The following is a 14,133-nucleotide window of genomic DNA, read 5'->3' on the forward strand; positions in this document are numbered from 1 at the left end:
TAACAATAGTAGAAGGGATTAGTAACTGTCAACTATGTAATTACTATAAGAGCTAGTTGAAAGCCTAATATAGGCATTATTTTTGATAAACATAGGCGGTACGAATTTCGCCATAATTAAAAAGTTAATGCGCGATAGTAGTTAATAATAATTACAGTGATCCTGTTATTATTATTAAAGTAAATAATAATATATTACCAATTGTTCACAAGAACATCACTACGCCGCGTGCCCCACCGCCCGCGCCCGCGGGGCCCCGCGCGCGCCTGTCACATCTCTTTTGTTTTTACATCGTTCACATCAGAGCAACTACGCAATTTTAATGTATTTCCTTGTAACAAGATATTCTTGGTAGTAAACCGTTTGAAACACGAAACAGCGTCTCCTTCATCTATAAGAATCCCGAACAATTTTTGGCGACCGTGACAGGACTCCGCAAAAAGGAGAAATTCGAGGCGATGCACGGACTCGACGTGGAAGGCTTGGACAAAATGGCGGCATAGAAGAAAATGAGAAAAAACGGCGGAGGCTTGGCGTTTGGAGCGTTGAACTCGAGGATAGTGCTCGTTCCAATCCTATCATTTCATCCAAGATCCGTGTAGCTTTTTTCTGCGCAATTTTCACCGTTAATTTGCTCATAACGTGTATTTCCCAAAACATTTCTATGTAACATTGGATTCATATAATTTATTTCTTTTGCATTTGTCTTCAACATCTTTTAAACCCTAGTCAACTAGCAGTGCTGCTAAGTCAAAGTGCTTATCCACCCGGCTGAAATTTTCAGAACCGGTGCGCGCGCTCGCACCCAACGCTTTGGCTCGGACCCCACGCTTGGGAACCCCTTGTGTATGCTACGGCACCCAGCAATTATCCTCAACCTTCGCTACTTCACAGCTGCTTCAAGGGTTTGCTTCAAACAGAGGTATTTATAGTGCCTTTTATTATTTTGTTGTGCAAAGTGCGGTGAAGCGTTTTTGTTCATTTCATTTTCAAGTGCAAGTAATTACCAAAGTTTGAGTTGTTGTTTAATTTGTTGCAATGGCTGACGCTAAGGAGCTTAGGATAAAGAGAGGGTCGATAAAGGGCAGGTTGACAAATTTCAAAGGTTATTTGCAATTGTTAAAAGGTTTGACAACGTTGACTGCGCTGCAGACTAAAGAGTTACAAAATAGACTAGCAAAGATAGAAGAGTTATTCTCTGAATATGACACAGTGCAGTCTAATCTAGAGCTTAAAGAACATACTAGTGAAACTCCTTCAGAGTCTATTTTTGCTGAAAGATATGAGACAGAAAATATATTTTATTCAGTTATTGCAGAAGCCCAAGAATTAATTGAGAGAAATATTGTAGATTGTTCAGGAAACTCAGCGACTGAAACTATAAATAATGCAAATTTTCAAAATTCAATGGTAAACAATGTTAAATTACCCATTGTTCAGTTGCCTACATTTAGTGGTGATTTAAACAAGTGGTTGGAATTTCATGACGTTTTTGCTTCTCTAATTCACGAAAATGTTACTTTGTCAAAAATTATTAAATTTCAATATTTAAAGGGCTCATTGATAGGAAATGCTGCTTCAGTAATTGAGTCACTGGAGCTTTCCGATGCGAACTATGATATTGCATGGAACTTGATTTGTGATCGCTTTAACAATAAACATCAATTGGTTCACTCACATCTTAGGTCATTATTTGATATTCCCATAAACAACAAGGAATGTGAGCAATCATTGAGGTTTCTAGTTGACCATATTTCTAAAAATCTAAGAGCATTGAGTAGTTTGGGGGAGAACACAGACAATTGGGATTCTTTAATAATTTTTATGTACTCTGCCAAGTTAAATAGTGTTACTTGTAGCAAATGGGAGGAACACAAAATTAACATGACAAACAAGCCAACATTAGAAGATTTTTATCAATTTTTAAGGAAAAGAGCAGATCTAGTTGAATTGCTCTCAGCGGGAGGTAGTGACAAAGGTTTCAAGCCACCCAACAAATTTCAAAGGGCTTTTGTTGCTGCGTCTTCTGATAGGGCCATGGCAGGCCAACAACAGAGGTCATGTATGGTTTGTGATGGTGAGCATTTGGTTTACTATTGCAAAAAGTTTCTAAATATGTCACCGGAGAACAGACTTCAACAAATTCTCAAGTTAAAAGCATGCATTAACTGTCTCCGTAGCGGGCATTTTGTTCACCAGTGCAAATCAGGGCCATGCAATATATGTAAAAGAAAGCATAACTCTCTTTTGCACTCAGATAAGTCCAATGAACCTGTACAGGGTGCAGAAGAGAGGTCAACAGTTACTAAATCTACTTCACTATCAACATGTATTTCAAATCAAGTATTGTTGTGTACAGCTAATGTCATATTAACAAACAATGAGACAAATCAAAGCCATCAGGCTCGTTGTCTACTAGACTCGGGGAGTCAATCATCATTTGTTAGCAAGGATCTGAAAGACAAATTAGGTATAAAAGGTGATTTCATGAATTCAGTATGTGTCACTGGTATANGTGTTCAGTTTAACGGCAATCTTGTATTATTACTCAAAATTTTAGGTACCTAAAATCGTGTGACCAACGTATTTCGCTTTCTCAATTCAAAATAATTATAAGAAGATATTTTTTTGACTATTGTGTGGAAAGTATATTTAATAACGATGATTTTAGTATATGCTACACACAAATTGAATGAAAATTGTGAATGCAGTAACCAAATGTTTCATTGCAACCGAAGGTGTGACACGATGAGAACGCGAAAAATGACCCCGTTTTTTATCGTTTCATGTGATTTTTTCATATTATTTTTGCGTTTATTACGATAAAATTTATTTTGTATGTAGCTAAATAGATATTTTATCATCTGATTTCAAAGTTATTGTTCTAACTTATACCGTTTACGAACTATTATTGTGTGACCATCAAATTTGAGTGTAAATGAGAAGTACCCACCTACTACTGCTTTTTCTATTTATTTATATTAACCGGCAGACAGTGTTGACTGAGTTTGTTGCGGCGCTTCTTCTCAGCACTTGCCAAATGTTGGTCTCGAAGCGCTGGTAGGGTAAAAAGATTATGAGACATGTAGAGGCTCCTTAAGAGCAAAATATTTGAGGATTTGTAAGAACTATTTAATAGTCTATACAAATAGAAATTTTGACTTTGACTTTGAAACATCCATGATAAAATCTGAAAAAATATCAGAGCCCTTTTCAGCGTGCCAATGAGTGCTAACGAACTGTCAAATTATTGCAAAAACGGTTCTGTTACGTCGCATAACGTATCTCTTTTTATCACACTGTGTTGCTTGCAAGTACACTCAGAAGGATTTGATGAGTGCTGCTGACAACGCCACTCTTGTGGGGGAGTTTTGGGCTGACACTGTGTAGGTTTGTTGTCGACACGACAAGAAGAAGAACACTGTGTTGCTGCTAGTGAGATCTCGCTGTCCCAGTCCTTTGTTGCTCTATCCCGCTAGGTATATTTTTTTGACTTTATGGTACCACCTAAGTAAAGCCTGGTCCGTGAGCACGTAGAATTTTGAAACACTCACTGCGGGCGCTCGTCGCACAGTCGCGACAGCAATATAATTACGCGCGAGCGATAAGGATGGGTAGCTTGGGGTCATTGGACAAAATTCTACGTGCTCACGGACCAGGCTTTACCAACCAATAATCTCTGGAATCAAAGTACCACTCCCCAAGTTTTCAATGGAATTATGAAAATTAAACTCCGTCTAATTGGAGATGGGTCCAATTTCAGGAATTGTAACTGGAATCACTTCTGAAATGGAGTTTTGTGTTCCTGGAAACGAAGATTGTAGACAAATTCCGTTGAAGCATTTATAGGAGTTCGGTAAGCGGCTTAGTATTTGAAAGTTGGAGGCCGTTAGAGTTGGATGAACTATGATGGGTAACCTTTAAATAAAATTAATTATTATAATTTGAGGCGACTAAAGCCCAACGGTGAAGGTTTCGGACTGGCCGGCTCTAGATCCAAGGAACGTTGGTTCGATCCTCGCCGAATTAGGAGGACGGAAATTTATTTGGGATTACCCATTAAAATAAGCAACTGTTAAAAAGAAGTAAAATTCTAAAAAAAAGGTTTCATGTCAAAAAGTTTTCAGATCTTATATAGAGCCAAGCTTCTAACTCAACTCGACCTAACTTCACAAACTACACCTTAGTCAAAATATGTAGCTTGACCATTTCTTTACTACACTGTAATTAAATTTTTCACTTATATCACTCATGTGAGCTACATTTTTGATTTATACTTCAACCACACCAACGCGTGCAGACCGCCATCGCCGGTGCGTTCACGGCGCGATCATAGGGAAATGACAGGTCGCGTGAACTCAAATCGGACGAGAAATCTTCAAGTAATCGGTGAACATCGATTACTTAAAGTTACCTAGACGACGTAATTGTCACAACAAAGTGTTCAAATGAGCATGCTAAAAACTAACTAATCCGAATCTAGATTTATTCTGTGATAAGAAAATGCTTTACGTTTGTTAAAGGCACAGTTTGACACATATTTTTGGCATAATCAGTAATTTCACACTATTGATATTTTATTAGATCTGCTTGTGGTCGGACCAGGAACCGTGATCTCCAGCCCGACCACAATCGTCCTCTTATTACTCAAAAAGTACAAGGCACAAATTCTTGGGATAAGTGGCACAGTAAAAACTCCGTTCCATGTCGTGGTCGGGTCAGGAATCACAACACGTCATTGGCCTTTGTTCGCGCCGGCGATGGCAATCTGCACCCGTTGGTGTGGTTGAAGCTTTAGGTGTAGAGGTTGTGAAGTGAGGACGATTTTTAACTATTTCTTGTAAACATACATATTACATAAAAAAACACCCAGACCAATACTATGTTCATAAATATCGTGTGATAATCGAACCCACCTTTGGCATGGTAGTCCGGATCCACTAGGCCAGGCTGTCATCAAATACACACACCTGGTTACAATAGTCGCATTTCTATCCCAATTCCTGTAATTGCAGTAATCCACGTAATTACCCCAAATATTGGGGGAATATTTATACCACCCAGGTCGCCTATTACGCAACTCGCACGTAGATTAGCGAGCGAATATATCGCGCACGAAAGTAGTTCGTCGTCCCAAAGGTGTGATGTTCGTTCATCGGTATTACAATTGTATTGAAAGTGGTAAACTCTCTCTATCAGTATTATGACGATTGTTTTGTCAGTAAATAAGCTCCTGAATTCCTGATAGACTAAGGTATAATATGTATAACAGCACTACCTTTTACCGTAAATTTTGACGTAGTCCACATAGAGCATCCGTCCAAATAGCACTCGCACGAATAGCACCTGGCCTAGTCCACATAGAGCACCTGTTTCAAACGAGATGAAAACTGTCCTATGTCCTCAAACTCTTTCTTATACTCGTACCAAACAAAATCAGTTCAGTGATTTAAAATGTGAAAGCGTAACAACAGACAGACCGATTTTCGCATTATAACAAACATTAGTAGGGATCATATCAATAATTTCAAGGTAAATTCTCTAACTGAAAGAACTCTTCATTGTTGCCGTAGAAACTCAACTTAAGTTAAGATATTTGGTTGCTTCGAAACTGATATAGGAAGTCAATTAAACGGCGAACTAGTGACGTCGCTCGTAAAAATATTACAAACAACTTTAGCCTGTGACTTTGCCCGCGTGAATCGGTTTTGTCACAAAAAGTCTCTCAAATACCGGGATTATATCTATGAAATGTTTTTTTTTGGCAAATAAACTTTTCGTATGAATAACTCTTATTTTGGCGAAAATTGCTTGCATCCGTTCAGTAGTTTTTGGGAGATGGTGATTGCCTATCATCACCGCCATAAAGTTTTTTATCTCTTATGATCAAAAATACTTTTTTCTACTCTTCACTATTGAGTGCTATGATACACGAGACGTATGGTACTTAACTAAGGCTGAGTTACACCACCTAACTTTGACCGTAACTTTAACGATAACCGTTGTTAGTTATATGGAGTTTGACAGATTTCTGACGTTTGATAAAGTTAAAATAAGATGGTACAACCCAGCCTAAGTTACTAAGATAAAATGGAGGAAATATAATTACTATTTACTAGCAAATAAGGATTTTTGCTATGTAATAATTACTCGTATATCTTCAATATTCCACGGAAGATTCCAAGAAATTAAATGAAATATTTAAACAGAACAATGTGGGCAAAGAATAAATAACACACACAGAGAAGTCGGCTGTGTGTCGCTATAAATTTCAAACAGACTAACATGGGATAGCTCTCTCCTTAGAACTTGGTTATGGCGACACACGGGGAGAAATTGCGGCGAGCATGTTCGGTAAACTGCTCGATGACACAGCTTTTTAAAAATTCTTCTTTTTATTCTTTTCACTCTTGGCAGAACGGTCGTGGTCACGTTGAGGCGTTGTTCACATCGGTTGTAGAGGCGGATACAACTCTCCGCTCGATCTCCCGCCATCTTTCTCTGTTGGCAGACTGACTGGTTTCAAAATGTAGTCTAAAGCAAAAACCAATCGAGTGGTTTTGGCAGTTGGAGTTGATAGTAATGACTTCAACTCTTCCCGTGAATGTCGTGAAACGGTGGATATCGTGAAATGGACATAGGTATTATGCCGTTCTGTACCATAACACAAGTTTATTACTGTGCACTATACTGTACAGCAAAATTATCTGTTTGTATTATTTCGGAAGCAAAAAAACGTCAACAATAAGACGCCTTTCTGCTATGTCCCTCAAAAATCACCCCCGCGATTTAAATTTTCATTCAACTTTATGATTTTGGTTATTTTACTAGAAACAAAATAGTAGTAAGTAGTTAAATTACCGTAATAATTTCTACGGTTTAGACAGACAGATAGAGAACGGAAGTAAACAGAGAGAAGTTCCGAATAGGTACAAACAGGCGTTAAAAACCATTTATTTATTTCTTATTTGAACGATTTTAATAACGCGAAGCTGTGCGCAATACTAGCCCGTGTACACTCACCCTCCTTTCCCCGGATTAAATAATAGTAAAATCGTTGCCAACGCGAAATTCAAAGAGCACCAAGTGGCAAGAGTACTGGGACATAATTAATTTGGGAATTTGCTCGAGACTAAATTATACGCTCGGTTTTATTGTTGGCTAATTAAAAATCTAATTAGCTACGTCTTATTGAGGTAGATGGAAACCGACATTCTTGAGGGGGATGATTGGGAGGTCATAACAAACCTACACAGTGCCAGCCCAAAAGTCCGCCACAAGAGTGGCGTTGTCAGCAGCACTCATCAAATCCTCCTGAATGCAGTTGCTTGGGCACTCAGGGCACGACAGCAGGTGCTTCATCGACTGGGGAACAAAACCGCACCTGCACTCTATGTTTAAGCCAACCAAGAATCCCCTGACCGGATTGTCCTTACTACGGCCAACCTGCGTCCGAAGTCTATTTAAAGACTTCCAGGTAAACCAGGGGAGCTCATGTCCAGGTGGAGGACTTTCAGACACAGGGACAAAAGGGCAGGGGAGATCAGCTCTCTCACGCCATAACCTGCATCTCTCTTTTGATCGATCGTCATGAAGGAGAGGGGACACACTTTTTACGAAATTGCTTCGGCAGAATAGCAGACTTATCAACTCGGAAAGGGATCAACACTGTATCGCCTTTCGCGAGCTGTCATTGCCTTTCGCGAGCTGTCATTGCCTGCCGCTGTCAACCGCGAGGCGAGGCGTTTTTACGGTGCGGTTAAGTGTGCGTTGCAGTATGGAGTTTCATACAAAAAATACTGACCGCCTCGAGTTGATACGGTTACGATCCCTTTCCGAGTTGATAAGTAAGTGTGCTACGTCCTAGAATCGGAGTGCGCACCCATAATGTTGCCCCTATTTTTAAATATATAACTCAAAGGTGACTGACTGACATAGTGATCTATCAACGCACAGCCCAAACCACTGTATGGATCAGGATGAAATGTGGCATGCAGGTAGATATTATGACGTAGGCATCCGCTAAGAAAGGATTTTACGAAACTCCACCCCTAAGGGGGTAAAACGGCATCCACGCGTACGACGTCGCGGGCGGCCGCTAGTGTGATAATAAAACTTACAGTTGTATAAATAACTTGTAGGAAATATTATGTCTTGGTTACTTTTTAAAACGTCTTTTCATCACTTTAATTATGCGCCTAAAAGATGAAAGACTTTTCAAAGAATTCCAAAAGTTCTTAACCATTAATTTCAGCAGAGCTCAACCCTTGTTCCTGAAATATTGCCGCGTTTACATTTTACAGAACAGAAGCCTACATCCGCCTGTTAAAAGGCTAAACAGTTGTCCCGAGGCGAGGCGCTGTTAGAACAACGTTATTTTTCTATCTTCTTGCAGTCGAGGAGTAGGGTGGCCAAGCTTTGGGGAAAAAACGGGATAAGTAAAAAAAAATATAAACTGATTGAAGCTTTTTATTGTAGAGGGCACAATACGATGATGGTAAGGAAAAGTTGAAAAAAGAAAATTGGAAGTGAGATGTTTTAAACGCGGATTGTATCGCCTATCAGTTGAGACAAAAGAGCCACTTAAAAAATCCTTTTTATATTGATGACTAGGTATTTCATGATTTTTACGGTTTATAGGTTTTAGCTTTAACGATTTCTTACCTAAATAGTTCCATTTGAATTCATGAGCTACGCCGAAAAAACTTCATGCTACTTTCGTGCCTCTACTCAGAGATTAAAGCGCTTTTTAAAAGCATATTTGCTGAAAATAAATTACTTTTATGACTTTTTAATTAGACTCCTAAAATACTCAAAGTATCCAGACACAAGTGGAAGGGTTAATGCACTCAATACTAATTAACGTCCTCATAATCTGTTAATTAATCTGTACATAATGTCTCAGTATTTGATAGGTTTAGATGCTGGAATAAGCCCTTTGTGCATTTAATTATCGCATATAGTTTAATCACACTAATTACGAGGATTATTAAACTCGTTGTATATCAAAACGCATTCAAAACTTTTTCATAGAAGTTTAAACAGAATCTCATTCTATCTAAGTGTACAATAATAAAACTACATAGATGCACTTAGCGCAGGATCGGTCGTAGTGGAAATTCTTTGGGAAGGCCTTTGTCCAGAAAAAATAAGTTTTTTTGTTGAAAAAATAATTTAAGTTGCGTTCTCTTTCGTCATAGGGACCATTCCCACGTCTCGTTCACATCGCTGCAACTCCTTTGCAGTCAGGATCTACAGTTTGACCGCCAATAAAACATAATGAAGGTCAAGTTTCCACGGGAAAATTTACATCGGGATTTGTCCCACTGTCTCCAGAAATCATGGTCACCCTACATCAGTGTCTCGGGCCGCGTGTCCCGCGCAGTGTTTGCATTCACTATTTGCGTGGGACGAACTACCCACAGTTGGTACTTTGTTACGCTTGCTTTGCTGTTGTAGTTGGTATGGTTACTGAAAAATGTAGTACGTTAAATGAATTACGGTAAATAAGTTTGAATCTGGAAGAACCCCTACTAGGTGGACCGACGATCTGGTGAAGGTCGCGGGAGGTGCCTGGATGCGGGCAGCGCAGGACCGGTCATTATGAAAATCCTCGGGGGAGGCTTTTGTCCAGCAGTGGACGTCATTTGGCTGAAACGAACGAAGTTTGATTCTGAAATGAGGAGATAGAAAAAAATCATAAAGGTAGCAGGGAAGTGCTGGACGCAGGCCGCTACCAATCGATCAACATGGAAAGCATTGGGGGAGGCCTATGTTCAGCAGTGGACGTTCTATGGCTGAAATGATGATGATGATGATGATGTAAAAAAAATCAGAGTTATCACTTCACGGGATTTATTGCAACAATATCTATTTTAACGGTAAATAATATTTACCCTCCCGACGTTTCATAGTAAAAAATGCAACATAATAGTTTAAAATATTAAAAATCAAAGTTATTGACAAAGCCTGCAGATTGCTAAACTTAATTGACATAGCTTGTAGAGCTGATGGCCGCTGTGGCAGAAAAGTTCTCGAGTGGTGTCCACGGGCTGGAAAACGTAGTGGGAATTCTGGGCAGGCCTCCCACCAGGTGGGCCGACGTTCTAATGAAGGTCGCGGGAAGTGTAGGGCCATTCGTTGTGGAAAACCTTGGAGGAGGCTTTTGTCCAGCAGTGGATGTCATTTGGCTGAAACCACAGAACAGAGCGTTTGCATAAGTAAACTATGAAGTTGAAACGCACCTGCCCCGCCCACAAGGTCCTTCTAACCCTTTCTATATTCTGTGGCTGAAACAAACGGACGGACCACTATAGCAGGTGATCCGATTGAGCTATCAGATGCCTGTACTCATAAACTCTGACACTAGACTCCCAACTAACACAACATAAAACTACTCAGTAAAATTCCAACAATAAAACTAAAAATACCTACAGCAAAAAGTCGTATTGATTTCGTGATTGCCCCGTGTCGCAGCTCGTAATGAAATATCGGATGTTTACCGAAACGTCCGGACAGATTGCTTGTTTCGCAAATATGAAATCTGTCGGGCCGCGACCTGCCACGTGCGCCCGATTATATTTAAAGTGAATTGTGACTCGAATTAAAGCTTTTGGCGTGAGACTTTTTTATGTTGGCTAGTGATACATAAAATGCATGCATAAATGAATGGATGTTTTTGGCGTAAAATGTGGATTATACGAGGTATAATGATGAGGAGATACGAGAAAGAATAAATGACCGAATTTGTCTAAGGCCATATTAGAACGCTCTCAAAACTCGAGCTTGTTGTGTTTTTGCAATTTGAATGACAAATTCGAACTTATCGGTTTTTTGCGAGACATTGCAAACGGGATGTTCGTGTGAACATTAATAATTAAAACACATTATAGACGTAAACTAAAAGGGATCCTGCAACAAACAGTTTATTTTCCAAAAAACGTAGGTATGCTGACAGCTTTCTTCAACTGCTTCAAACAATTATGTCCGATTACTGTTTTACTATAAATCAATTACGAAGTTTCAATTTACATATTTTGTTGTTGCTTGCGAAAAAGTTACAAAGCAAAACCAGGGCATTATTTCAAATGCCGGATTGATCTAATCCACTGCAACATCTAAACATATACATGGCGATTGGCGACTTATAGTTATATACCCCAACATATAGGGACAGGCAAAAGCATATTCCACCTAAGTTATTGGCAATATTATGATGATTCATGCCACCATGTTATTTTCTGCCAGAGTATGTGTGATGTATTGATATATATTATTTGTTACCGCGCCCTTCAGCGGTCTATGTGGTTTGTTTACATGTTAACATATATTTGTGTTTATTGCCTTTTTATTAAAACGTTAGTGGTAGCTTTATTGAAAGATATAAAAGTTAATTTATTATTTCTTTTATATTGGAACTTTTATTAGTTTATTGATATGAATGTTACTTTGAATAATAACGCGAGGCGGACAGATGATCTTATAAGGTTTCAGGGGCTATGTTAGGTTATGTTTAGCAGTAGACAGACGTCCTAAAGCTAAAATGTTGATAATGATGAAATTACAAAACTAAGGTTGAGCACCATCTTACTTTAACTTTGACGAACGTCAAAAATCTGTCAAACTCCATACAAAAAACACCGGTTATAGTTAAGGTTAAAGTTAGGTGGTGCAGCCTAAAAAATGTCAGTCATAGAAGTTGATTTTCCTTAAAAATATTCTTATCTTACATAATAACTGGCTGACAAAGGTGATTGAGTTTCTTCCGCCACTTCTTCTCAGCACCAGCCCATATGTATATGTTGTCAAGAAGCGATGGTAGGGCAAGCTATATTTGGGACGTGTATAAGCGCTCTGGAAAGGACCTAACTACTGATTAAAAGCTTTGAGTTTCTAACTTAATTTTGAAAGGACTCTAATTTCATTTAAACAAACCGTGTCAAGGATACATTTATTTATATTTATGCAGAATAATGCCCGTTTTCACCATCAATCCCCAATTTTTATGTGCCCCTATGAAAACGAGATCCCTGTCCATAGGGGTCACTTAAAATAAGGGATTAATGGTGAAAACGGTCATAAGTGTTTTAACTGCGGTATATCGACGGAAAGTGTTTAGAACTATAAAATAATTATGACTGAAATATCAAGCGAAGTCGCGGGCTAATGCTAGTGGCTAAATAAAGTGCTTGACTTGACAAACTTGAAAGCAAAACAAGAATATCCCGTCAAACTTAAAAGTAATTCACAACTTCACAAGTAATTGTCTTGCTATTCGCACACGGGAGTATGGTGTAGTAAGTTCTCTTTTGATACAATGCTATGGTTGAGTGAAGCGATGGCTGGTTCACTCGTTATTTCTTGAACAGACGCTGGTTTCGGAGACTGGACAATCCAAATTATCCCGATTTTTATGCTTGTGTAGTGTCATAACTGCAAGTCTAGATCAGCACATCACTACATTATTTATTTTACTACACAATTTAGTATACCTGTTTTAGTAAGATAAACTCGTGTACCACCCATACAAGAATGCGTAGTTAATTCAAAGAGCTGCTCCTGAATCAAAAATGTACCTACTTACTACCGGTATTTCTATTTATTTCAACCGGATGACAGTGGTGATGAGTTTGTTGCAGCGCTTCTTCTCAGCACTTGTCAAATCTTGGGTTCGAAGCGCTGGTAGGATTAAAAGATAATGAGACATGTAAAGCCTTATAGTCCGCAGAATTGCTAAAATCCAGTGGCAGTGGGCCGGTCGTATCTTGTAGAGATAATGGGCGTTAAGACAGAAAAGTTCTCAAGTGGCAACCACGGGCCGGAAAATGTAGCGTGGGCAGGCCTCCCACTAAAACGGACCGACGATCTGGTGATTGTGAATCCGCGGGAAAAACCTGGTTGCGGATAGCGCAGGAACGGTCGTCATTTGACTGAAAGGAACGAACAAACGAAGGAAAAGCTCCTAAGGGCAAAGCTGATAGGTTATTTTTATTAAAAGTCTTTTATTTTATTTATTTTTCTACTTTTATTATATTATGTTATATTTTTTAAGCTTCAAAGTGAACCTGCTTCTTTTGCCTCAATTGTGTCGTTTATAAAGAGCGCGCTTTTTTGCTTCGCTCGTGCCGTCGCTTTTTGTCTCCGCTCAGATTTCCCGGTGCATTCCCGGGATTCCCCGGCCATCCTGCTTTTTATTATTGCGATTGCGAAATACTTTATGTGATGCGTCTTTGTAAGTACTTCGATATATGTAGCGTTATAAAGAGACAATTGACGTTTTAAATTCGAAACGTATCGTCAAATCTTTCGGCCTGATCATCACTTACCATCAGGTGAGATACAGGTCAAGAGCTTCCTCGTTTTGGATTATAAAAATTGCGGAATATAGTTGATCTATATTATGTCTATTACTATATTTGTCTGATAAAACGTATTGCTAGGTCTTAACTTTTAAAACTATCCTTAAAATATTTATACGCTATGGTCTACCCACAACGTGGGCCGACAACCTCATAAAGGTAGCAGGAAGGCGCTGGATGCAGGCCGCTACCAACCGGGTGATGTGGAAATCATTGGGGGAGGCCTTTGTCCTGTGTGGCAGTGGACGTCATTTGGCTGAAACCAAAGAAAGACTTTGTTAATCGACAAGGACAGGAGAGACAGGCCTAGGTTCGAATCCCACCTGAGACTATTAATTGTATTCAAAAACGATGCTTGCTTAAGTGAAGCAGCAAACCCAACGCACAGCGTTGATTAGTATAGAGCTCTGTGATTGGTTCGTGTATCACCCTGTGCGTCCACGCGCACTATGAGACCTCATAGTAATGTTTGTGAATACGGGCGTATATTTACCTTATTCACGTGAAAAATTATGTGCTAACTTTGACCTTTCTGAATATTTATTTTTTAGGAACAGTTGCTTTTGCATACCGAACCTAATCACGGTGTAGTAAAGTGGATAATAATGTAAGTAGGATAACAAATTAGGCTGGAAAATTTTCTAGAGTGCTTTTGGTACTCGTGTACCTACAAAAAATTCCAGCCTTTTCTAGGAAAAAAGATCGTTATAACTTTATGTTATTCATTATTTAGATAATTTGACAATCTCTTTAATAAAGACGGCTTTATATTACT

The 14,133-nt window shown here is 39.0% G+C and overlaps 1 protein-coding gene across 1 annotated transcript; it reads left to right on the forward strand.

The window, feature by feature from the left end:
- The first annotated feature begins 209 nt into the window (after positions 1-209).
- LOC114361682 (uncharacterized) lies at positions 210-4,336 on the forward strand. The gene is made up of 2 exons (XM_028316808.1): positions 210-2,538; positions 4,301-4,336. Exons 1-2 carry the CDS (start codon positions 1,039-1,041, stop codon positions 4,334-4,336), a joined length of 1,536 nt encoding a protein of 511 aa, XP_028172609.1. The 5' UTR covers positions 210-1,038.
- The last annotated feature ends 9,797 nt before the right edge of the window (positions 4,337-14,133 follow it).

The sequence above is a fragment of the Ostrinia furnacalis genome, unplaced genomic scaffold (assembly GCF_004193835.3).
Source record: "Ostrinia furnacalis isolate ACB-3 unplaced genomic scaffold, ASM419383v2 OfSCF5876, whole genome shotgun sequence".
NCBI lineage: Eukaryota > Metazoa > Arthropoda > Insecta > Lepidoptera > Crambidae > Ostrinia > Ostrinia furnacalis.